This window comes from Amblyomma mixtum, chromosome 1 (genome assembly GCF_055824585.1).
Source record: "Amblyomma mixtum isolate Tamu chromosome 1, ASM5582458v1, whole genome shotgun sequence".
In the NCBI taxonomy this organism is placed as follows: Eukaryota; Metazoa; Arthropoda; class Arachnida; order Ixodida; family Ixodidae; genus Amblyomma; species Amblyomma mixtum.
The window spans coordinates 141,913,554-141,938,892 of record NC_143012.1 but is presented as its reverse complement, the minus strand read 5'-3'; the positions used below and the strand labels follow the sequence as shown (position 1 = coordinate 141,938,892).

Here is a 25,339-nt window from a genome sequence, read left to right as displayed (position 1 = left end):
GGTACTGACTGACTTACAGAGAGAGAGAGAGACTGACTAACTGACCGTATTTGAGAGACTGACTGACAGACAGAGATTGAGTGAGTGAGTGAGTGAGTGAGACACTGACTAAGTGACTGACCTAGTGTCTAACTGGGTGACTGATCGAGTGACTGACTGACTGAGGCATTGACTGAGTGACTCACTGAATGGCGGAGTGATTGAGTGAAGGACTGAATTAATGAATGACTGAGTGAATGAATGACTCACTTAATGACTGACGGGCTCACTGCCTGAGTGAATCAGTGAGAGTGAAACATTGTGGCCATCTCATTTCTGCGCCCAATGGCTTGTGCTGTCCACTCTGCCCTGTCAATCAGCCGGAGCGGGTATTCGAGGTTCATGCCAGACAGAGCTGCCTCTTGGTGCTGAAGAGTTGAGTTGCGATTCGTCGGGGTAGCTCACGTTTTAAGGAATGACCATGCTATGCGGTATAACCAGGGGCCACCCGCAGTGAGCTTTATTACTGTATACAGTTGCGTTGATTTCATTTAGAAGGCTGTGGCAGGGATTGGCATTAGTCTGCAACTGTGTCCACGTTACCGATCATTCCTGGTGTAGGGGTGCGTGTAGGTTTTCAACACGCCGCCGTGGGCACACTGTGGGTCCGCATGAAAAGCGGCGCAAATGTCGGTGCGGAGATGGCGGGGGATCACTAGGAGCCATTTGCGTCCGTCGAACAGGTAATTGCGACGGTAGAGGAGACCGTCCCGAATAGAAAAGTGACGGGCTTGACGTAAGAGAGAACGGGACGAATTACCAGTCGTAGGACTCGAAAGGAAGTTAATAAGACTGGCGATCCAAGGGTCTTTCTGCTGCTCGGTTGACAGGTCGGCAGTGGCAAGCGAGGACAAGTCGTAAGCAGACACAGGAGCAGGCGATGAAGCACTAGGTAGCGGCGGGCGGGAAAGAGCGTCCGCGTCATTATGCTTGAGGCCGGAGCGGTAAATGACATGAATGTCATACTCCTGCAATCGCAGAGCCCAGCGAGCTAGGCGGCCTGACGGGTCTTCGAGAGAGGCCAGCCAGCACAGGGCATGGTGGTCGGTTACTATACAGAACGGGCGACCGTAGACATAGGGACGAAATTTTCCAATGGCCCAAATGATGGCCAAACATTCTGGTTCGGTAACAGAATAGTTGGCCTCCGCTTTGCTCAAGGTCCGACTGGCGTAGGCGACCACATATTCACGGAAGCCAGGTTTGCGTTGGGTGAGAACGGCACCCAGTCCAATACCGCTGGCGTCAGTGTGGATCTCAGTAGGCGCAGTCGGGTCAAAGTGGCGCAGGATAGGAGGCGAAACCAAAAGGCGGCGCAAGGTGTCGAAGGCGTCATCGCAAGCAGGCGTCCAAGCGGAGAGGTTGGAGCTGCCTGCGAGTAGCTGGGTCAGAGGAGCGATGATCGAGGCGAAATTTAAGATGAAGCGACGGAAGTACGAGCAAAGGCCAACGAAGCTACGGAGCTGCTTCAGTGAGGTGGGCTTCGGAAATTCGGCAACTGCACGAAGTTTGGCGGGGTCTGGAAGAATGCCGTCTTTAGAGACTACATGTCCTAAAATGGTGAGTTGTCGGGCAGCAAAGCGGCACTTTTTCAAATTCATCTGGAGCCCAGCGTCAGTAAGACAAGTCAGAACGCGCTCCAGGCGGATGAGATGAGAAGAAAAGTCCGCAGAAAAGACGACGATGTCATCGAGATAGCAGAGACAACTCTCCCACTTGAGTCCACTAAGGATGGTGTCCATCAGGCGTTCGAAAGTTGCCGGGGCGTTGCAAAGGCCAAACGGCATGACGTTGAACTCATATAAGCCGTCAGGTGTTATGAAGGCAGTTTTTGAGCGATCAGCGTCAGCCATGGGCACCTGCCAGTAGCCTGACCTCAAATCCAGCGAGGAGAAATATTCAGCTCCCTGCAAGCAGTCCAGGGCGTCATCGATTCGTGGCAGGGGATAGACGTCCTTGCGTGTGATGTTGTTGAGCCGGCGGTAATCAACACAGAACCTGATGGAACCATCTTTCTTTTTTACCAACACAACAGGAGACGCCCAGGGACTGTAGGAGGGCTGTATGACACCCCGACGGAGCATGTCGTCCACGTGATCAGAAATGACGCGGCGCTCAGAAGCCGAGACACGATAGGGGCGCTGGCGAAGAGGGGCGTGTGTACCGGTGTCGATGGTGTGCGCAACGACAGACGTACGGCCCAAGGCAGTCTGAGGAAGATCGAAAGAAGAACTGAAGCGCTGGAGGAGGGCGACGAGTTGATCACGTAGCGCGGGAGGAAGGTCGGCGTCAATGGCACGGTGGAAGACGTCGGAGGGCGGTGGATCATTCTGAACATCACAAGAGCTGAGCACATCGGCATCGAAGGAAGCGGTGGTATCGAGAATAGGGTAGGGAAGGCAGGAATCAAGTTCTTCAATACGCCCGAGGCATTCACCTCGGAGCACTGCTGACGGGCACGAAGATGGGTTCGAGACGTAAATTGCACTTTGTCTATGGTCGATCGTCAGAACAGCAAAGGGAAGCAGGAGGCAGGGATGGCGGGAAGCGGTTTCGGAAGGCGTGAAGAAAACAGTTGAATGAGGGACGCCGACACAGGAGAGCGGCACGAGGGCAGCAGAAAACGGAGGAATGTCGGTATCAGTCGCGACCACAAGTTTGGCAGACTGCGTAGGTACGTCGCAAAAGGGAGCGTCACACAGCGGAGAAAAGGCGATTTCAGCTCGAGCGCAGTCAATAACGGCACGATGAGTCGAAAGGAAGTCACATCCCAGGATGATGTCGTGTGAGCAGTGAGACAGCACAATAAACTCGATGGTGTACAAAACATCTTGAATGAGGACACGGGCCGTACATGCGGCTGAGGGATGAATGCGCTGTGATGAGGCGGTGCGAAGCGAAAAGTCAGAAATTGGGGTAGTCACTTTGCGGAGTCGGCGGCAGAGAGCTTCACTTATGACAGATACTGCAGCGCCCGTGTCGACGAGGGCGAGAACCTTGGCACCTTCCACGAACACTACGATTACATTAGCGGGACGACACGGAGGACTTGAGGAGTTCGAAACAAGCGCAGTTCTTGCCCCCGGAACTGCGGCTGTTAGTTTCCCTCAAGCGCGGAGCTAGAACGTCGCAGCATCGGAGAAGGGGAACGGCGTCGAGGGGAAGGCGATCGGCGAGTGGTGTAAATTTGGCTATCAGGGGAAACAAAGGGGGGACCAGGTGGCCTTCTCGGCGAGGATAGTCCGGCATCGTACGGGTAGGAGCGCAGGTCAGGTCGAGAAGGCGGAAGGCGCTGGCGGCAAAGCCGCGCGACATGGCCGGGCAGACCACAGGCGTAACAGATGGGTCGGTTGTCCGCAGTACGCCAGGGATTGGTAGGATGTGGGCGAACCCTTGAAAACGGAGCTTGAGACGGGGGCTCAGACGGCGGCGGAGGACGGAAAGAAGGGGCGGCCTGGTAGGAATCGGTTGCCGGCGTATGTCGTGGCCTGGCCACCGCTTGGGCGTACGTCAGGGGTGCTGTCACAGGCGCGGGCACAGGGCTGGACGGTAGCAGGTCAGCGACTTGGTCTTGCACGACACGGCGAATTGTAGGAGCCAAAGACGGGGTCGAGTCAGGAACTTGGCGGGCGGGGTCTTGAAAATGTGATATGAGGGACAGCTGGCGAGCGACCTCTTCATGAACGAAGGCTTTGATTTGGTTGAGAAGAGGGGAGTCCTCAGGAGAAGTACCGCCCAGGGCCAGTGTAGAGAGGGCCTCGTCGCAGACACCGGCAAGCCGTGTGGAAGCGCGCTGCTTGCGGAGCTCGTCGTATCTCTGGCAAAGCTTAATAACCTCACTGATGGTGGTAGGATTTTTCGCGAGGAGCATCTGAAATGCGTCGTCAGCGATGCCTTTGAGGATGTGGTGGATCTTGTCCGCTTCTGGCATGGCGGCGTTGACACGTTTGCAGAGGTCAACGATGTCCTCAATGTAACTTGTAAAGGTCTCGTCGGTGTGTTGAGCGCGGTCCCGTAAGCGCTGTTCGGCACGGAGCTTGCGCACCGCAGGACGGCCGAATACTTCCGCAAAACTCTTCTTAAATACGGGCCAAGTGGGTAGGTCCGCCTCATGGTTTCGAAACCAGAGGTTCGCCACGTCCGTGAGATAAAAGATGACGTTACTCAGCTTGATAGTGTCATCCCATTTGTTGTAGCTGCTTACTCGCTCATACGATGACAACCAGTCGTCAACATCTTGGTCGGCAGTGCCACTGAAGAGGGCAGGGTCACGCTGCCGGATGGCGCCAGAACAAATGACGGTGGTTGAACTGGCCGCCGGTGTTGGGGCTGTCTCATTTGGCATGGTTGACACAGGTGGCAGCGTACGGCTCCAGAGTTCCAGGTTGGTAGGGGACGTACCCCGCACCTCCAACAATTGTAGGGGTGCGTTTATTAGGCGTCCTCAAGAGACCGAACCGCTGTGCAGGGTCTGGCAGCGTAGACGGGCGTAGCCAGCCCCAAGAGAGAAGAGAGCGGGGGAACTTCGTCATCGTCAGGCGCAGCGTAGTGTCGGCGCATAACTTCGTCGTCGTCAGGCGCAGCGCTGTGTCGGCGCATGGTGGTAGCGGAACCTGTCACACTTGGCACACTACACTGGTAACGATCATTCCACCACTAAACCACCTTGCTTGGTGGTTTAGTGGTGGTAGTTCTTTTTAGACTCTCCGTTAGCATATACGCTATAAGCACATCTTTACTGAATACGAAAACAAAGGAATATTTAAGTTCTGCATAAAGAGGGAAGGGTGGTGGTACCGGGACAAAACTAGGTGTTTATTCTCAGCGCAGCCACACATGAAGCTACACATGGTCAACATGCACGACAAATTGCGGCTAGCTTGACTAACATGCCAACAATTGATGGTGGTACTGGAGAGCGAAATATACTCGCTTGTTATGGTTATGCTTTGTAAGAGTGGATTCATCGGAAGTTGCCAGGCATCTCTGCCAGTACCCTCAATATAGTCTAGGTGAACTAGCACACGTCAGCTGCTGTCAAAGGAGGCATAATTTGCGTTTTCAGGCAGCTCGCAGCCAGCTGTTATTTTAAGCCGTCATCTGTGCGGGCGAGCTTTGCAAAAGCTCCAGTAAGCATAGTGAAGGGCAGCGTACACGATGAAACTGACGCTCACAACAATCAGTATCAAAGAAGTGCTAGAGACTGCGCTAGTTGGAACATGGTCATATGTAAGACGTGCACTCCTTCGGTTGACAAAGACAGTAAAAGACGATTACACGACCATTTAAAGGCAACCTACCAACTGAGACTTTCTTCCATTGAAGTGAAAAACACAGTTCACTTCCGTGTCGTCTTTCTTTTCCCATGTATGTTTTTATCAAGATTTCATTATGTGCTCTTGTTTCGTTTTTTTTTTTCACTACATCGAATGCAGTACAGATTGCATTTAACTGGTCGTGTTGTCTTTAAGTCTGTCTTAATCAATTTAAGCAGCGCACGTCTGGCACATAACTGAGCTTCACCTCTCAACTTTGCGCACTGGCAGCTGACAGACACCCCCCTTACTTACACTTCAAACTGAGATACTCGATGCTGCTGTTCAGAGTGATACCCTCAATGACCAAGTGTGCGCCAGAAGTGGATGCTGGGAAGCGCACGTCGAGTCGCCTCAGACTCCGTGTGAGGGGCAGGTAGGCTCTCAACGCCGACACGATCTCTGGATCCACGACTCTCATCCGGAACACCACCTCGAGAGATGACAGATGATCTCCACACTGGCAGCCGACACGGCACGGTGAGCACGGTGGCGTGAACACCAGGTTGATTGGTACGCCAGGCTCTTCTACCAGAAAGTCGCGGTACGTGAAAAAGAGCGCCGCCGACCGGAGTTTGTTGCGAGCGCTCAACCTGGAACCACATGACAGCTTTCAGGTCGTTGCCAATATGTAAAAATGTTAGTTAGTTAGTTATATGGGGTTTTACGGCGCATAAGCAACTATGGCTATCATGCGCCAAACACAAGGTTAGATGATGTTATGTCAAGTGTATAGAGGTTACATTATATTAAATTTAAAACATTGGCTTTCTTTAGAAACTTACAAACAAGTGAAAACTCGACAAGTGTTTGCTCGCCTAAAAGCAATACGGGATGAAATGGAATGTGTTCATTCTAAAATACCCTAAAAATTTTTTTCGAAGTTCTTCGAGATGCGAACAAGAAATTAAAATGTGATTTACTGTGAGCTCCTCACCACACATTTAACACACAGGTTTGTCTTTTTTTGTTAATAAGAAGTTATGGGTGACGTGTGTGTGGCCTATGCGTAAACGACATAAAATTACTTCGATAAAACGTTCTTTATGGCGGCATGATTTCCATTCTTTCAAAATGGGCTTTACAGTATGCAGCTTGTTTCCTTCATTTTCCCAAGAATCTTGCCATTTGGCTCTTAGTTTGCTATGCACTAACTTCATGTAATCCTTAGGAGGCAAATTCACATGTTTTATTTCCATGGTTCTGCCTTGTGCAGCACACATGTCGGCTCTCTCATTATCCCTAATGCCAACGTTACTGGGATCCCAGCAGAATTTTATAACATGTTTTTGTGTTGTGACCTTTACTATATTGTGTATGATGCTTCCAATCAGTGGCTCCGTGGAATTTTTGGAGTTTAATGCTGTAAGGACGCTCAGTGAATCTGTATAAATGATGCTGTTTTCGATGTTTCCATTTGTTATTTTCTGTACCACAACACAAATGGCAGAACACTCAGCGGTGAAAACTGTAGCACATGAGGGCAGTCGTACTGCATTTTAATTTTTTTCCTTGTATTCCTGCGCTTCCTACATGAGCATGGGTTTTTGACCGATCAGTATAAAATGCAGTATATTTTCTGTATTTTTCTTGTAGTCCTAGATATTCTTGTATTATATAGTCATGTGGTGTACAACTTTTCCCAAGGCGTGTTAGTGTGACGTCACACAGTGTGGGGAGAGCGTACCATGGTGGTAGCGCTTCGTGTCTTGGGGCAATATTTTAATTTCATTCAGTATGTTCAGAGCTTGGCATTTTTGTTCGAAGCGCAAGAGCAACAACTTAATCGCGTGAGGCTTGTTGAAGAGTATTCGGGATGGGCATTTCGTGACAATTGGGTAACAGAGATGTTTGGGCTCAGAAAGGATTTTGAGGATGTATGTACTAGTTAGTGCAGTTCTTCGATCTTCTAAGGCAGGTTCATTAGTTTCCACATACAGACTTGCCATTGGGGAAGTTCTGTAAACACCGGAAGACAACCTTAAACCAAGATTGTGGATAGGATCCAGTCGTTTTATGTAAGATGGTCTTGCTGAGCTATATACTATGGACCCATAATCGAACTTAGAGCGGACCTGAGAACGATAGATGTGTAACAGGCATGCCCTATCAGAACCCCAGCGTTTTCTTGACACTAGTTTCAGCACATTGAGGGCCTGGGAAGCTTTTTTGTTTAAGGTGTTTATATGTGGCAAGAAAGTGAGCTTTTTATCGAAAGTTATCCCTAGACATTTATGCTCTTGTTTGACAGGTAATGACGTTTGATTTAAATATAGTTAGGGGTCGGCCTGTAGGCCTCGTCTCAAACAGAACAGAACCGCTACTGTTTTCTGAGGGAAAAATCTAAATCCGTTTCTATCTGCCCAGGTAGACAGTTTATTTGTTATTGCGAAGCAATACTACTTTCGCTACCACCTCAGCCCGTGCCGTGCCGCGGCCGCATAGCCACGCTTGACCTTTCGCGTGACCTCGCTGCATGACGTCATACCATCTGTGTAAGAACGGGGCCCCATCTCACGCCTCTCCTTGCGCGGCGCATAGCCACGGCCTGATTTCCGCTCCTCTCACCAGGGGCGCTGCGCGCTATGTGACGTCATACCATCTGCTTAAAAACGGGGCTCCATCTCACGCCGTTGCCTTGCGCGGCGCATAGCCACGGCCGAGGCCTCTCTGCGCTCTTCTCGTCAAGACCATGAAATGCCGCCTCCAGCCTATAAGCTTCGGCAGGTTGCAAACAGAAAGCATCAGCGAGCTGCGGAGACAGAAGAAGAACGAGAAGAACGGCAACAGAACCACGTATTGCTTCGCAATGCTATTAAGGCGAAAGCCTTTAATGTCTCATCGTTGTAAGCAGCAGTTGTGGACAGAAAAGTCACGCTTTTCAGTTGGTCGAAACGGTCGTGACGTCACAGTGCGCCAATTTCAAACGGGGCCGATTGTACTTTGGCATGCCAAGCTCTTCGCGGCGAATAAAATGTTTTACAATCGAGTAACCATGCGACCAATTGAAGGGATCATATAGTGATGCTCCAAGTAAGTGGGACTGAGCTTAGTTAATTGCTTAAGTACCCAATTAGCCTAATTAACTTTTCTAGTCAGGCCATATAAATAAATAAAACCGAGTAGGAAATTGGTCGAGCTCGGGAATCGAACCCCGGTCTTCGGAGTGCGAGACGAGCATGCTATCCACTCCGCCATGCCAGCTCGATGGTTTGGAATGAACAAAAGCGCGTCTTGTGAATACGGTGTCTTCGCTCACTGCCATCCTCCTCCCTTCCCTTCCGGCGAGGTGTAGGTGTCCACCGGGATATGAGAGACAGATACATTTCCTTTCCTCAAAAACCAATTTACCGACGAGCGAGGCGTAGAACCGAATGAGCGATGGCGTTCTATGGACTCCGTGGCAGCGTTGCAAGACGCTGTCGCGTTCCACTCTTAGAGGCGAAGCTTAACATCTTAACCCATCAGTGACTGCGCTTTAGGTCAAAAAAGTGCACCCCCCTCCCTGAATTTTGACGGGTGTCCACCGAGATATGTGAGACAGTTACTGAGTAATTTCCTTTCCTCAAATACAATTTTCATTTTCTTCATAACGGGCCATCTTTGTCTTTCTTCTTTCACTCCCACTTCCTCCCTTCCTCTACGGTGCGGTTAAGGTGTCCACCGAGATGACACAGAATTACCGCGCCATTTCCTTTCCTCAAAAACCGTTGCCTTCAAACGGCAAGACATCGCGCCGAACGGGTGGTGGCGTTCCGTGGACTCCCTGGCAGCGCTACAACACGCTGTCGCGTTCCACTCCTAAAAGCGAAGCTTAAGCGTCATTAATTAGCAGTTAATTAGTAGTCAGGCATTAATCAGTAATTAACCATTAATTAGTGATTTGTCATCACTTAGTAATTAGTACTCAATTACATGTGGCGCCACCAGTGACACAGAAGCAGTCAAAGTGGTGCGGAAAACGCTTTCGCTTCTACGCACTTTAGACAGTAAAAGTGCCCCCTGAATTTTTGGAGGTCATCTACGTAAACTGAGTACATTATGAATTTTGGGATTACGTTTCCTATGGAGTTCATTTTGATGATGAATAAGGTCGTGCGGAGGATGCACCCCTGGGGTACGCCAGTTTCTTGAATAAAAGTGTTGGAGAAGGTTGCGCCTAGGCGGACTCTGAACGTACGATTGGTCAGGAAGTCGATCAAACAGCTCAGCATCCTGCCGCGGATACCTAGGCCCGCTAGGTCACGGAGGATACCGAACCTCCACGTGGTATCGTAAGCCTTCTCCAGGTCGAAGAAGACCCCGACACAGTGTTGGTTGTGGATGAACGCTTCCCTGACTGTGTTCTCAAAGCGTACAAGGTGATCGGTTGTGGAACATGTCTTTTTAAAACCGCACTGGTGTATATCTAAAAGTTGCTGGGACTGAAGTATGAAGGTTAGTCTGATGTTTAGAATGCTTTCGAATGATTTTGCTATACAGCTACTGAGTGCTATCGGCCTGTAACTGGTGGGACTAGTTGGTGGTTTCCCAGGTTTTAGGAAGGGTACTATGATTGCTTCTTTCCATGCTTGGGGGATTTCTCCACTCATCCATATTTTATTAAAAAACTTTAGGAGAGCCTCTATGGCAGTCTCAGAGAGGTGGGCAAGCATGGCATAATGTATATTGTCTGGGCCTGGTGCTGTTTTTTTACCAGACGTTAGTACTGTGTTTAGTTCCTGCATTGTAATAAGCTCGCATAAGCTCGCATTAATAAGCATCGTATTATTCGCTGAATCATGGCTGACACCCGACATTCAAGATTTCGAACTACTTCATGACAATCAGTCATTTAACGTGTACCGGCTAGACAGAGTAGATCGCAGGGGAGGCGGCATCCTTGCTCTAGTGAAATCAAGCTTTTCTTCCACTCTAGTTAGTATTACCAGCCATAGTGAAATACTATGCATTAAATTCTCCTTTCACTCTAGTACCAACATACTAGTCGCATGCTACAGAGCCCCTGACAGCGATCCGTCGTTTATTAATGACCTTCACTCTATTCTTGAAGACTTACGGTCTCGTTTCCCTCACGCCAATCTTAAAGTCTGTGGGGACTTCAATTTCCCTGACATCCCCTGAGAAAACCTGAATGCATCATCTCGGCAATCCAAAGACTTTTTAGAACTAGTCCTTACCTTCAACCTTTCTCAAGCTGTGTGCCTTCCAACGCGAGGTTCAAACATTCTCGACCTAGTCCTCGTTTCTAACCCTCAATTGATCGAATCGCTTTCGTGTACTAGTGGACTAAGCGATCACTGCCTAATATCTTTCAACCTTTCCATTCAAATTCCCATCCGCCAACCGTCTATTAAATTTATCCGAGATTATTCCAAGGCTGACTTCGTGAGCATTAACGCCCATCTCGGAGATTTCCTTTGCGCTTTTGGAATCTCCAGACACACTAAATCGGTGAATGAAAACTGGTGTTTTTTCAAGGAAAAACTTTTATCTCTTATAGATACTTATGTCCCGCTAATCTGCATCCGAGGGAACACCGGTAAACCGTGGTACTCCAATGCGCCGAGAAAATTATCTCGAAAGAAGAAACGCTTTTTCCGCAGTGCCAAGAAATCAGGATGCACTGTGAGGTGGCAGAAATACGTCGATTGCCTACACGAATACATACACCTTTTACGATCTTCGAAAAGAAAATTTTACTGCCACGACCTCATGAACATATCACGAGTGAACCCGAAAAAATTCTGGAGCCTACTCATACCCAATAAAAACCATTCCTACAATATTTCTTTGAAGGCGCGAGACGGCTCCGATGTTACAGATCTCGAGCGCTCCGATGTAATGAACACATATTTCACCTCTGTTTTCACTCATGACCCCACAGAAAGCAGCAGCTTTGACCTGCCTAACCTTAATTATGCACCTATGCCACCTATTGTCATCACGTCAGAGGGAATCTTAAATCTCATTGACAACCTGAAACCATACACTTCTCCTGGACCAGACAACATCCCCGCCAAGATCCTCAAAGGAACAAAATACATTACAAGCCAAATCCTACAACTGATTTTCGCCCAATCTCTCGAAACTAGCCAACTTCCGGAAGACTGGAAGATAAGCAAAGTTGTACCAAGTTTCAAAGCTGGAGATCGCACCGACCCCTCCAATTACCGACCGATTTCATTGACATGTAGCTCGTGTAAACTCTTCGAGCACATATTATACTCACAAATTGCATCTCACCTCGATCAGAATTCTTTTTTTCTTTCTCAATCAGTATGGTTTCAGGGCAGGCTTTTCGTGCGAAACACAACTCTTCGAGCTGACTACTGAACTGATGGGCACATCACATAACAAAATTATGCGCTAGCGCTTCCAGGTCACTTGGATTCATCCGGATGTCCCCCCCAGCCATTAGAGAGCTAGCATATGAAACGTATATTCGCAGCAAACTAGAATACGCCTCGACAATATGGAACCCTCACCAAGTCTACCTCATTGACTCACTCAAAGCCATCCAGAACCGGGCACCACGTTTCATCACCTTGCAGTACACACCTCGGCTCAGTGTTACTCTCATGAAATCATCTCTCGGTCTCAAATCATTAGCGCTTCGCCGAAAAATTTCAATCCTCTGCCTATTCCACAAACTGTACTTCAGTTTTCCAGCACTTCGTGAAAACCTTCTGCGCACTCCGGTACGATCATCTCGCCGTTTATATAATTCATTCAGCATACAGCGCTTGCACGGCTCCGCCAATGCATTCAACAAATCGTTTCTTCTTTGCGCGATCGAATTTTGGAATAACTTACCCGAAAACATTGTCGTTGAAACTAATGCTTCCAACTTTAGACAGCTACTCATCGACCATTTCCAAGAAGAACAAAACTTTCTATGTATCAGCTGCGATGTGCTGCAAAACGATCGCTTTATTGGACGCGTTGTTTAACTGTGGTGCGTATTTCTGTATGTTTTTTTTCACATTGTTTTTGATTGACTATATTAATGTATTTACTATTTTGCTTGTTTCTCACATTACCTTTGATTGACTTCATAATTTGTTTACTGTTTTGCTTTGTCTAGTTTTCTTTCTAGTTTTTATTTTTTTTCACTCTTCTTGTTCTTTTTTTGCCTTTTCTTATGTATGACCGTCGGACACTTGTATCCCCCCCTTATGTAATGTCCCCACGGGACCCTTAAGGGTTAATAAATGATGATGATGATGATGATGATGATTGTAGTCTTCATGTATGCATGTTCCAAAGGGAAGTTTTTGTTTTTCTACTATTGTGTTTTGCTTTTGGAATGTGTGTGTGTGTCTAGTTGGATGAGCTTGAAACTGGAAAAATGCTCTCCCAATATGTTGGCCTGCTCTTCTAATGTTGTTTGAGTACCGGGTGTTGTCAGCTTCGGAAATGTGAAAGAAGTAAAATCTCCTGTGAATTTCCGTACCTGCTCCCACATTTTCTTTGATGATATTGAGCTCTTTAACAAGGATATGTACTGTTGCCATGATGCCCTTTCTGCGTTGCGTCTAATGTATCGTGCTTTGGATTTAGCCCTTTTGAAGGTGAGCAAGTTTCCTGCAGTGGGGTATCTTCGAAAGTTGCCCGAGCCTTGTTTTGCTTCTTTTTAGCTAATGTGCATTCATTTGACCGCCAAGCTTTGTGTGTTTTTCGCGCAATTTCAGACGTTTGTGGGATAGCCTCTACTGCTGCAGATATTGAACATGTCACAAAATTTTCATCTATTTCTTCTATTGTATGGGTTTCGGCATATTCATTTTCCAGTGTGGCCTTCGTTCTGAAAAGTGCCCAATCGGCGAGGTGGATATTCCATCGCCGTGGCTTCGTAGGGAGGATGAATGTAGCTGATGTTAGCTTTAAAACCGTAGGTACGTGATCACTTCCCTGAGGGTCGTCTAAAACATCCCAAAGAAAATCGTTAACAACCGATGAAGATGCAAATGCTAAATCGAGGCAGGTCATTTTTACAGAGCTGGGGCAGCAGCACGTGGCTTTTCCCGTATTCATTAAACATATGCTATTCGAAAGAATGAAATCCTCGATGAGCTGACCGCTGGAATTAGTACGCTCACTTCCCCAGAATGAAGAGTGTGCGTTAAAATCCCCAATTATCACATATGGCTCAGGCAATTGTTTCAGAAGTTCTTCTAGATCATGCATGGTAATTGTGTTGTGTGGTGGTATGCACACAGAGCATATTGTTATTGTTTCATGTCTAACGATGTTTACTGCGACCGCTTCTAAGTTCGTCTTTAATGATACCTCTCTTGCAGGGACATCGCTTTGCGTAATGATAGCGACGCCTCCTGAGAGTCGACTAGCTTGCACTCGGTCTTTCCGGAAAATAGTACAATTTTTTAAGAGTGTGTGTGCTGTGGCCCAAGGTTCGCTTCCTGCAGGCACACAGCTGTAGGTGCCATTGTTTTGAGCATATCGGTTATGTCTGTGTAGTTTCTCTGTAGACCTCTACGATTCCATTGTATTAGATAAGCCATTGTGATAATTTGGGGATTGGGGAAAGTTACTTATTCTCAAGAGCAGTGATTCATGGTTTCCCCTTTTTTTCTAGGGAGACTTGCCGCCGCTGCAGCGGTGGCGAAGCAGGAGTTGAATCCATCACCACTGTCGTGGCGCCGGATTTCCGCGGAGACGCCGCGGTTGTGTGAGTTTTAGATGTCGGCGGACTTTCGCTGACATCCGTATTCTCCACGGTGGACGTGGAGGATGCTTCTTGGTTGCGATGGCCCGTGGCCTAAGCATTAGTCTTTTTTGTTCGCACCGCTTAACCAGTCCCTGCTCCAGTGGCAGACTCACTTGGACCAGCAGTTGCCTTCTTAGAAGGGTCGGGCGACAGGTCCAGTTCAGCAGAGCTGTTCTGGGTGTCTGTCGCCGAGGATGCCGCTGCTTAAAGTGGGGCCTGAGGGCCTCCGACGAGGATCGCGTGGTCTTCTCGCGAAATATTCAGCGCTGTGAACTATGGCACCGGCTTCTGTGGTGGGGACTTGGATGTCAACACCAGGTCCATCGGATCGACCTCGGTGCCGACAGAAACCGAAGGCCGCGGCGGTCACCGCGTCACCGCTTCAGAGTATGTCCCTTTCCGTTGGAGACAGACTTTTTTTGCCTCAAGGTAGGACAGGTTTTCTGTGTTCTTCAAAGTTATAATTTGTTTTTCTGTTTTCCAGGCTGGGCCCGACATGGAGTACGCGCTATGTGCGCCATTGTAGTTGATGCATTTCGGTGTGCATTCGCATCTTTGCTCGGTATGTGTGTCTTCTGCGCATGTGACACAAGTGGGTTTACCCCTGCAAGCCAACATGCTGTGTTCAAAGCGCTGGCATTTGAATCATCGTCTCGGATTCGGTATGTATGGGCGGACTTTACAGTGGAGGTATGCGGCGTGAATGGAATCAGGCAGAGTTGTGCTATTGAAAGTTAGGACTATGTGTTTGGTCTTGATTTCAGCATTGTTTCTCCGGATGTTTATTCGTCGGGCTGCTATTACTCCTTGTTCGGCTAGTTCTTCTATTTCCGCATCAGTGCTCTGTAGGGGTTCAAAGGTAACTCCGCACCGCACCCTTAACCAATAAAAGAGCGTCATATCTTTTATTGGTTAAGGGTGCGGTGCGGAGTTACCTGTACACTCATTTCTCCAAAATTTTGTAATGACAGCAGTTTGTTGCTTTTTTCTTTTGTGTTTATTTCTACAAAGAAATCTCCGGTTCGCTGCTTTTTTGCTTTGTAGTTTTTGCCTACACAGCTCTTTAGAGTTTAGGCGATCACGAATGCAGAGAAGTTCGCTATGGTTCATCAGTATTTGAGTGGACCATAAAAAACTTCGTAGATGTTTCTAGCTTCTGTGGCATCAATTTTCTGACTTCGGTGCTACCACTTTTCGGGGGCCGATCAGATTGTTTTGCAGATTTGTCCGTACGGCATGTACCGACTGAGGGTTCCTAATATTATGTCGCATCTGATTCACCCTTATGCACAGAGGAAGATCCCGAGACATCCCGCCTGGTAGACGGACGAGGAGCCCATCGGCCGAGGATTGACCACTTCCTCGACCGCCACCGTTCACGGTTTCTTCCCTCCACCACTCAACCTATCGCCACGGTACGGATGACAGCTCCGGGCTAAGGGCGCGTGGTGGCGCCAGGCACCAACATCTCGTTACACAAGGTGCCCCTGCGGGGATGGGCAGGTTGTGATAACGTCACAAGGTCATCTGACTAAGGCGGCAGGTGGCTGACTTTGCTTCTCTGGGGATTTGTCGCTCACGCCGCCGACGACTACGTCGGGTATTTGGTGAACGGCACCCTTATCTGAAGGATTTTAACGCAAGGATCGTACCTGAACAAAACTGAACAGAACCGGAACATGCTAGATGCCGCGACTGCACGTGTGTTTCTTCTGAACGAGGTACTTCAGTGTTCTTGTTTTTCGTTCGGCGCAATGTTCATATTACATTTCAGGCTGCTATGCGAACAAGCGGTAAGCTGCTGACTTGACTATCCGCCTCGCATGCCGAGGCCGCAAGGTTCAATCCCTAGTGTCGCTGGGTACCACCGGTCATGCAGTGGGTACAATCTTTCCCCTGGCCTCGTGCTAGGCTTGTCTAGGATAAAATTCATGGGGCTTCAACGCCGATATAGAATGCATGCAGGAAAGCACTGACGACCAACGATAGCTCCTATACAAATTTCATGCGAAAGTGCTTTGCAGTTAATCGGAAGAACTCAGAGGCGCTGCGAGCTGTTTACGGTGGATAATGTGTAGCTCATGGATAAGGAAAAAAAACAGCAGTAAAAGACCCTTTCAGAAGAATAAATTCTAGCACGTCCAGCGTCATCCTGTGTACTCTTAGCGAACGCGTCCTTTTCTAATTACTTTTACCCCAATGGTGAATAAATGTTCTAAGAAAACGGAACAGGACGGTTACGAGTGTGTAACACGAATGTTTGAGCGCTTGCTGTGGTGTTGCAGCAAAGAATTTTCCGCGGACATGGCTTGTTTTTTTTTGTTGTTGTTGTTGCAAAGGCAGACAGCCGGAGCTGAATCTTGACTTTGCCCAGGACTGCAGCGGTTTTCGGTAGGGCTCGAACCGACGACCTCCCGCAGCCTATGACGGTCGCCCAAGCCATTAGGCCACTGTCGCCTCCTGCGTAACACTGTTCCCTCTCCCGTTTCTCCTAAGATGGTGAATAGGATTTCCCTCTATTCACATCGCCGCCCATCGCCCGGCACCCTCTCTACCGCTTTCTTTCTCAGAGGGGAATTTCGTCTCTCCATTCAGCCACCTGCCAAGCGAGGCAGGTTGCAAGTGGCGCTGTGGACGCTGAAGGCGACGGCGCGCAACTGGGGCACGTTTTAATACGAGCTAACGCTAAACAATCCCTAATAAGCATCACAACTGCTGTGGCAGGGTTTCACGAAGTTTCGCTAAGTATAAACACGGCCTATTACAATGAGATCGGTCTAATAATAACCCAAGCAGCTATTGAATTCGCAAACGAAACCGTCCAAAAAACGTACATAAGTAGCAGATTATCCGCGTGCTTTTTTTTACATTTTGTTACGAAGACGAATAAGAGGGCAGTGGCGCGGGACGGAGCGCTCGCGCTAGGCCCACAGCCATTAAACCATATTATCATCGGTCATCATGCCGTCCTTTTCCTAGGCTTGCCACCTCGTAACATTTGGTGGAGGTGCGGGTTACTCCTCGTCATCCCGGTCCCTGGAGCATCGCCACCTTCTGCTCTCGGTCGTTGTTGGCCGAGGGGACCTGGACTCCGCCGTCGGCTCAACCCGAGCCCGACCTGACCATAACTGACCAGCCGCTTTCCCCAACCCCGACCACAAGACACGACGACCAGGACCAGACGCAGTATGACCCGACGACGACCCAATTCAAGACGGCACCCCTGCCCAAGGTGTCCGGCGAGTCCTTAAACCCTGTGGGCGACCGACCACTGGACCTGAAGGTCCAGGGACAACCGTTCACCAGAACATCTCGTTCATTTTAGTGGCAAGCCTTTCATCTTCTATCTTTGGTGATCATGGTTATCGCCACCTCATCACTGAAAATTTAAGCAATCGATTGGGACGATCACTCGAGAGGGCAGTGGCGCGGGACGGAGCGCTCGCGCTAGGCCCACAGCCATTAAACCATATTATCATCTTTCATCATGTCGTCCTTTTCCTAGGCTTGTCACCTCGTAACAATATGTACTTCTAAGACTTTTTTTTTTTAGAGAATTAAGAAAGCCGCATATGGAGGACCAACCAAACGCACTGGTCACTCACATTCCAACGGCCAGCTTGCCCATGGAGCCCCCACGTTTTACGGCGTGACACACAGTCAAATATTGCGTGATCCCAAGGCGCGGAAGGTGCAGCTCCTCGAGCGTGGCGCAGATGCGAGCTGCGAGCAGGAGATGACGCATCTCGCTGATGGAGAAGGTGAACTTGATGGCGAGGCGCCGCAACGAATTCGTCGCCGCGAGACCGTGCGCCAAGTGCTGTACGTGCCAGCTCACCCGATCCGGGTCCACCTGCGAGTCAATGAAAAACGCCTTCTGTGACATGGTTACTGAAATTTTAGCCCTAAGCAAATGTTTTAATTAAAACCTGTGCTTCGCATCAATGACTCATGTGCACAAGTCATGCACCTTTCCACAGAATACTTGTGACAGTATGAAAGAGTTTGAATGTCGCACTTTAAGTACGCTTGGGCGTTTCAGTGGTTGAGGGCCACAAGTGTGCTTATACCGCACGGGGCGGATTTAGGGTTGTTCGACGGCGGAACTCATCACTGGCCCGTCAACGCGACGTTTCGGTCCAAGACCCTTTTCCCAAGCATTTCGCCCCAGAAGAGCCCAGTACCTGGCGGGGGGAAATCTTGTACCCATTACAAAACCGAAGGGTACCCTGCGGCACCGAAAATCGAACCCGGAACCTCCTAAATGCGAGTCAGATGCTACAATTTGCCACTAGCCAACCGTGGGAGGTCGCAGCTGGCTCTTCCATGTACCAACCTTGGCAATTGGCTCTTGGCACCTGCCTAGGACATACTTGTCAACTTGCAGTGGTCAAAGTGTGGTATCACTGGTGGGTGTGGGGACATCGGGCTCTTTGCTATCGCATAATCGGGGCGCGCCACTCGGCCGTCGAATCGTTCGAAGCATTCCCCGTACAACGTTCCCGTACAAGCATTCCCTCGAACCCAGAAGTGGCTGTACTTGAGCTGTCGAAAATAATTTCATCGGCAATCAATAAATGCACATCGCTCCAATCATCCACGAGAAAATACGTTACCCCCATTTCCCCATGGATAACTACTGCTCTGTTAAACTCTCTGAAGAAAAAAGAAAACATGTATAAGAAAACTAAACACCAGCCGTTCAATCTGCGTCTTAAATTGAGATATAAAAGGTATTCCAGTGTACTAACGTCGCTTCTAAAGAAAGCTAAACGATGTTATTATGAAAACCAGTTATCCACACATGCTAACAATTCTAAACGAAAATGGCAGCTGCTTGACGAATTTCTGAATATTCGTAAGTCACCTAGTGTTGTTAAATCTATTTTCCACGGTGGTGTTACTTTATCTGATCCCGAGGAAATGGCGAATACATTTAGCAATTATTTTTTCAATTCACCTAATTATCCTATCTCTTCGTTATGCACACCTTCTCTTGAGCGCTGCCCTCACTCCTTTTTTCTTACCCCCACGTGTCCAGACGAAGTTCTATCTGTAATTGCTAATTTAAAGACGACCGGCCCCGGCGTTGACAATATCCATGGAAAGCATGTGAAAAGTATCCGGTCATTGCTTGCTCCAGTCCTTAGCCACATCTGTAATCTCGTTTTTAAATCTGGCAGTTATCCCAAGCAGCTCAAGATAGCGAAAATAATACCGGTCTTCAAAAAAGGCGATCCAGCTTTGCCAAATAATTATCGTCCGATTGCAATTCTTCCTTTTTTTGACAAAATTTTAGAAAAACTAATTGAAGTAAGGTTGTCTAGTTATATTGAAAAATTTAACATATTGACAGATAGTCAACACGGCTTTCGGCGCGGACTATCTACAGATACTGCAATAGCGTCTCTCATAAATTACGTTAGGCTAACAATTGATAAAGGAATGTTCTCAGGAGCAGTTTACATAGATTTTAGCAAAGCATTTGATTCCATTGATCACTCCATCTTGTTTCACAAATTGGAATCTTATGGTATCACTGGACCTCCCCTAATGCTCTTGAAGAGCTTTCTCTGTGACCGACAGCACATAGTCTCTATTAATGACCATACATCTAACATAGCTTTAATTAACAAGGGTGTTCCACAGGGCTCAATTCTTGGCCCTGTATTGTTTTTACTCTACATTAATGATTTACCATCCTGTTTAAAGAATTGCAATAGTATACTATACGCAGATGACTCTACCATGCTATCATCGCACCAGGACATTAATCAGCTGATTCTTAACCTACAGAATGATCTTAATTCTCTTGAACGTTGGTGCCACATTAACCGCCTGTCCGTGAACGTCACTAAAACTTGTTTTCAGATTTTCCATCCCCCTCAGAAGTCATTGCCCATCACACCACTTCTATACCTCAATTCTGCTGCTATTTCACCGCAAGATCGAGTTTCTTTTCTTGGTGTTATCATTGACCCTCACTTAAAATTCCATCATCATGTAGCTGAAACGTGCAAGAAAATTTCTTATGGATTACGCGCACTAATTAAAGCCCGAAGCTATTTTCCAGTCCAAACTTTATTATCTCTTTACTACGCATTCATCCACAGCCACTTAAACTACGGTATCTCATCTTGGGGTAATGCCTATCATATTCATCTCTGGCCTTTAATAAAACTGCAAAAGCAAGCCATGCGCATCATAACCAATACCCCTCGAATGTCACCCTCCCGCGTTTTGTTCATAGATTTAAACGTTCTACCTATCTCGGCCCTTTATTTTTACAACTTTGGTATCCTATTCTTTAAGATTCTTCATGATTATCTCCCGCTAAGCATATTTTCTCCCGGCACGATCATGAGCAACACCGTCACTCGTTTTGCGCTGCGTAATAACTTTTTACTACCTAAGGTCAGAACTAACTACGGGAAACAATGCCTTCATTTTTCATCCGTATCATTTTGGAATTCTTTGAACATAGACATCAAACAAACTAATACGCTTTCTTTATTCAAGGTCAAAATAAAGCTTTTCCTTCCTAATTTGTGATTTTTTTGTTATGTTATTGATTCTATGTATCGCGGCATCTGTGAGTGTTTTATTTTACATTATCGTGCATTACATTGTTTGTATTTAAATATTTCAGTAACTAATATTACACTAAGTGCCTATATTTATTCTGTTTCGTCGCTAATTAATGTGTTGTGTATTTTATATTATGTTGCTTATTGAAATTTATTTTCATGGGAGGTCCCGCCCGCGATCTTGTACCATGGGACCTCTCGCTGTATAGAATTGTAAATTTTATTGTATTACTCAATAAACTTTCAACTTCAACTTCAACTTCAACGTACTACTGAAGGAAGGGAAAAATTTTCGCTACGTCTCCGCGGTTGGTACCATGACGGGGCAGCTCTTTTCGGAACCGGTGCCGCACTCAAGAAGTAAGATGAGGTTAAGTTTGATCCATAACTTATGAGAACGGCTGTCCTTGATGATCGAAAGCATACAAATTGGAACGACTGAAATTAAACACACGTTTTCGGAGCTCACGTAGCTCGAGAAAAAATTGAAGGAACAACTAGGCTCCGCCGTAAGCGTATGACGCGAAAGCTATAATCGGTCTTCTCAGCGGCCTGGGGTCCTCTAACCCCACCATAAAGAGGGCCCTATACGCCAGCGCTCGCCAGTACCACGGGCAGCTACTCGCCTTCTCCGACACCTACACGGACTCGACGATCACCATCAGCGATAACTTTAGGGAAGGAATCCACGACATTGTCCACGACGAACTGCGACTACTCCTGCCATCTTTCCCGCAGCCCAGAGCACCGACTCTCATAAATGTCGTCATCATCATTATCATCATCATCATCTTGACTATGCTCCCTGCTACGCTTGCCTTCTCTTGGAATACGCTCCGTTACCCTTAAGGGTCAGTGGTTATCTTCCTTTGGCATTACATGCCCTGCACAAGCCCATTTCTTCTTCTAGATTTCGACTAGAATATCATTAACCCGCATTTGTTTCCCTCACCCATTCTGCGCGCTTCCGGTCTTTTAACCTTACACCTATTAATTTTGAAGAGAAAGTTTCACTACGCCATTTAAAGCCAAGGTCACGGACCGCAGTACTGTGACCATGATGTGAACGCCTTATTCACGCTTTAAGCTACGAAACCCATGAAGAGCGGCAGCTTCGAAAGGAAAGGAAAGGCGCATAACTGACGCCCTGGAACAGTGGACATCTTAGCCGTGCTTTCAGCTACGTGGTGGTGGTAAAAACACTTATCATCCATTAAATTGTCACAGAGAGGTGATTGGGGTAGGGTCCTATTAGCCCTTTCCCCTCACAATACTAGGCGGAGCCAATATTCCATTGGCAAGCAACGCCGCCCGCGTCCGGTGAACAAAGGCCTTTTGGTTCTTGAGGTCCTGCCAGCCGAGCAGGGCCGCCTCCCTGTCCTCTCTGATGGTGTTGGGGGGGGGGGGGATAGCTGGGTTCGATTGGCACGTCTAAACAATGTCGGAGGTGTGAGCCACATCCCCACAGAACTAGCACGCGCCGTCAAATGTGTTGAAACACTTAAGCACCGCCGGGAAAAGCACAGTCTTAGTGAGAATTTCGATGAGAACGCGCTCGTCAGCGCGATCCAGACCCTTACAAGGGGCCGGGTAGCGCCGGTGCTCCTTTTTGTAGTAATCGGTGATGTGTATGAATGTAAGGGCCAGATTCTCTGATTGGTAATAGGCTTCCGGGGTCAGGAACATAGCCCGGGGAGAGATTGCGTGGGCGGCCTGATCGGCCTGTTCTTTCCCTGGAGCCCCTGGTGACCGGGGGCCCAAATCAGGTTACGTGGTGTTGGATTTTCGCATCGGCACCTAGAGTGAAGTATGCGCCAGGCAAGCGGGGGAGCCCACCCCAGCTCATTGTTCCGACAGGACCTTCGCGAGTCGGCGATGATGTGTTTCAACTTGCGATTAGTGAGAGCCAGAGGAATGACGATCTCCTCCGCCTGTGTTGGGCTGTAGGCTTTGAAAGTGAGCGCGTTAGCTGTACGACTGCGGCCGTGTACCATCCCCCGTGGGGTGGGCCGGCAACGTCCACGTACTACACGTGCTGTTGGGGACCATAGTATCGCGCCAATGCATCCCCGTGCGCCTGGCGATGACCGCTATGGTCTTCTCTGGAGATGTTACGGGGAAAGGGTCGAACCCGGAGGGCGCGTCTCCAGGGTTCTGGCACTCTTTCCTAGTCGTGTTTGATGTGTAGCCAGTGCGAGAGGCGGCGACCGGACGTGCTCTGTGCGATACGCGTGTATTGGCTGACTAAGTGGGCATCTCGAAGCTCGTGGAAGGCGTTCATCATGCCCAAGGCTAGAAGTCTCCGGTTGGAAGTAGAGACCAAGAGGTCGACAACCAGTTTGTCATCATCGTGTTAGCGCAGGTGCAAGTAAGGTGTCGAGTAGAGGATTCTACTCGCTACGAAAGCATTGACAAGCCGCAGTCCAGTCAGTGACAGATAAGCGCTGCATGCGCAGGGATTGAAAACGTTGTGGCAGAAACGCGGCATTAAAGCCATAGGCCGTCAGTGTTCATCGTGTTAATTGCCGTTGCCGTTGGCAACGTTTCCGACTCGGACAACTTTAAGGAAAGGAACTGCGCATAACTGGATCGCTGGGTCAGTGGACGCCTGAATCGCGCTTTGAGGTACGTGGGGTGGTGAAAGAGAGGTGTTTCATTCATTCATTCATTCATTCATTCATTCATTCATTCATTCATTCATTCATTCATTCATTCATTCATTCATTCATTCATTCATTCATTCATTCATTCATTCATTCATTCATTCATTCATTCATTCATTCAACGTTACAGACGCCAAGCCACGTATAGCTGCTTGATACGCCATAGCTTTCGTTCTCTAACCAGGTTCTGCAGTAGTAGAACTACACTGAAATTTACTTTAATTTTTTTTATTTATTTTTCGAATACTGCAGACCCTAAGATGGGACCAAGCAGGAGGGGCAAAAGTACATAAAAAGAAACACGGCAAATTACATAGCAGGAAACTAACATATAAGCAATAGGACATAGTAAAGAACAAGAAAAAAACCAAATACCGACGATTACGTTACTTCCTAATGCGAAATTTGAGCGCAGCAAATAAGCTGTTTCACCTTTTCGATAGTGAGTCAACCCCAGCTGCGGAGTTGGTTTCAGGGACAACGCCGCCGATGCCGACACAAACAATATGATACCCTCGCTTCCGCAGCGCTAAGAACCAGGTCTAGCCGTGGGAAGGTGGTCACGTATTCGTCGACGTGCCGGGGCCTACGTGAAATAACCGGCGCGTCGGCAACTGAAGAGCACCCTATCCGCCACACAAGAACAGGGGGGGGGGGAACCCTTTCCTCCTCTTTCTGCATGGCGGCGACGGTGTTCTATGCAGTCACGTTATCTTGACTCTCTAGCGGCGTCAGCGGCATCCAGCGGTATCAGTCGGTCGCTGCTAGCGCTGGGGGGATGAAAGGGGGCGGAGCTTGTTACGAGGCCGACGACAACGCCGACGACGACGCCGACGACGACGCGAAACCCAGGAACGGACGCCAAAGAGCTGCGCTCTAAAACAACTCAGCAATTATCAATAAGCAATTTTGTTGATGGCATCAATGCTGTTTACAACCTCAGGCGGGAGATCATTCTATTGAGTTATTGTGTGAGGGAAAAATGAGTATTTAGAATCATTGATTCTAGCACTGTACGGTGTTAGTGATTCCGTGTTACGATGTAGTGGTAGTCGCGTTGTGATAGGTTTAAGAAATAAATCAGGGCTCATGGAGAGTTAATTTTGAGTAGGAAAATAAATTTCAATCGTTGAATTTTTCTTCGTGCTTGCAATGTCTATCGGTCTATGAGGCTATGAGAGAGGCCGTAGTGAAGGGCTCTGGAAATTTCGACCACCTGGGGTTCTTTAACGTGCACTGACATCGCACACTACACAGGCCTCTAGAGTTTCTATATGTTGTTTTGGGCCATGAGGGTGGTTGGAGAGTCAGTAGAACGATATTTATTAAAGGTGAATCTAACAGATTTTCGCTGGATCATTTCCAGTGCCTCAATGTTATGTTTTGTGTAAGGGTCCCGGACGGTGCATGCGTACTCAAGTTTCGGTCTGATGATGGATGTGTATGCTAGAAGTTTCGCACTAGAAGGCGCACCTTTTAATCTATGCCTAAGAAAGCAAAGTTTACGAAATGATGACGTAAATATGTTGGTTATATGTTTATTCCAGCTAAGATTATCGGTTATAGTAACACCTAACTATTTGCATTCGTTCACTTCCTCAAGCGGGTGATTTGGAAGGGCATACAGAAATGATAGGCTACTTTGTTTATTGGTGACTTTCCTAAAGACTGTTTTGTCACTGTTAAGCTTCATCTCCCATCGACTGCACCATGAATGAATGTTGTGAAGGTTAGAATTAAGGATGACGTGGTCTTCGTAGGATCTGATTTCGTGAAACAAAACACAATCATCGGTGAAAAACCTGCACTGGTTCACTAATTACATCCACAATGGCACTGATGTAGACCAAAAACAGTAATGGTCCAAGCACACTTCCTTACGGCTCGCCAGAAGTGACCGGAAGGCAGCTTGAACAATGGGCATCAATACTGACGAATTGGGCGCGGTTAGAAAGGTAAGCAGAAACCCAGGCAATTAGGAAAGAAGGAAGACCGATATTTTCA

At 47.9% G+C, this 25,339-nt stretch overlaps 1 protein-coding gene across 1 annotated transcript in view; it reads right to left on the bottom strand.

The window, feature by feature from the left end:
• The window catches only part of LOC149367775 (uncharacterized), a 123,270-nt gene that overhangs the window by 30,581 nt on the left and 67,350 nt on the right, over positions 1-25,339 (bottom strand). The window contains exons 5-6 of the mRNA XM_089567414.1: positions 17,691-17,938; positions 5,610-5,947 (exon numbers count right to left, since the gene is read on the bottom strand). Coding sequence (XP_089423540.1) covers positions 5,610-5,947; positions 17,691-17,938 — 586 coding nt within the window. The remainder of the gene's footprint in view (positions 1-5,609; positions 5,948-17,690; positions 17,939-25,339) is intronic.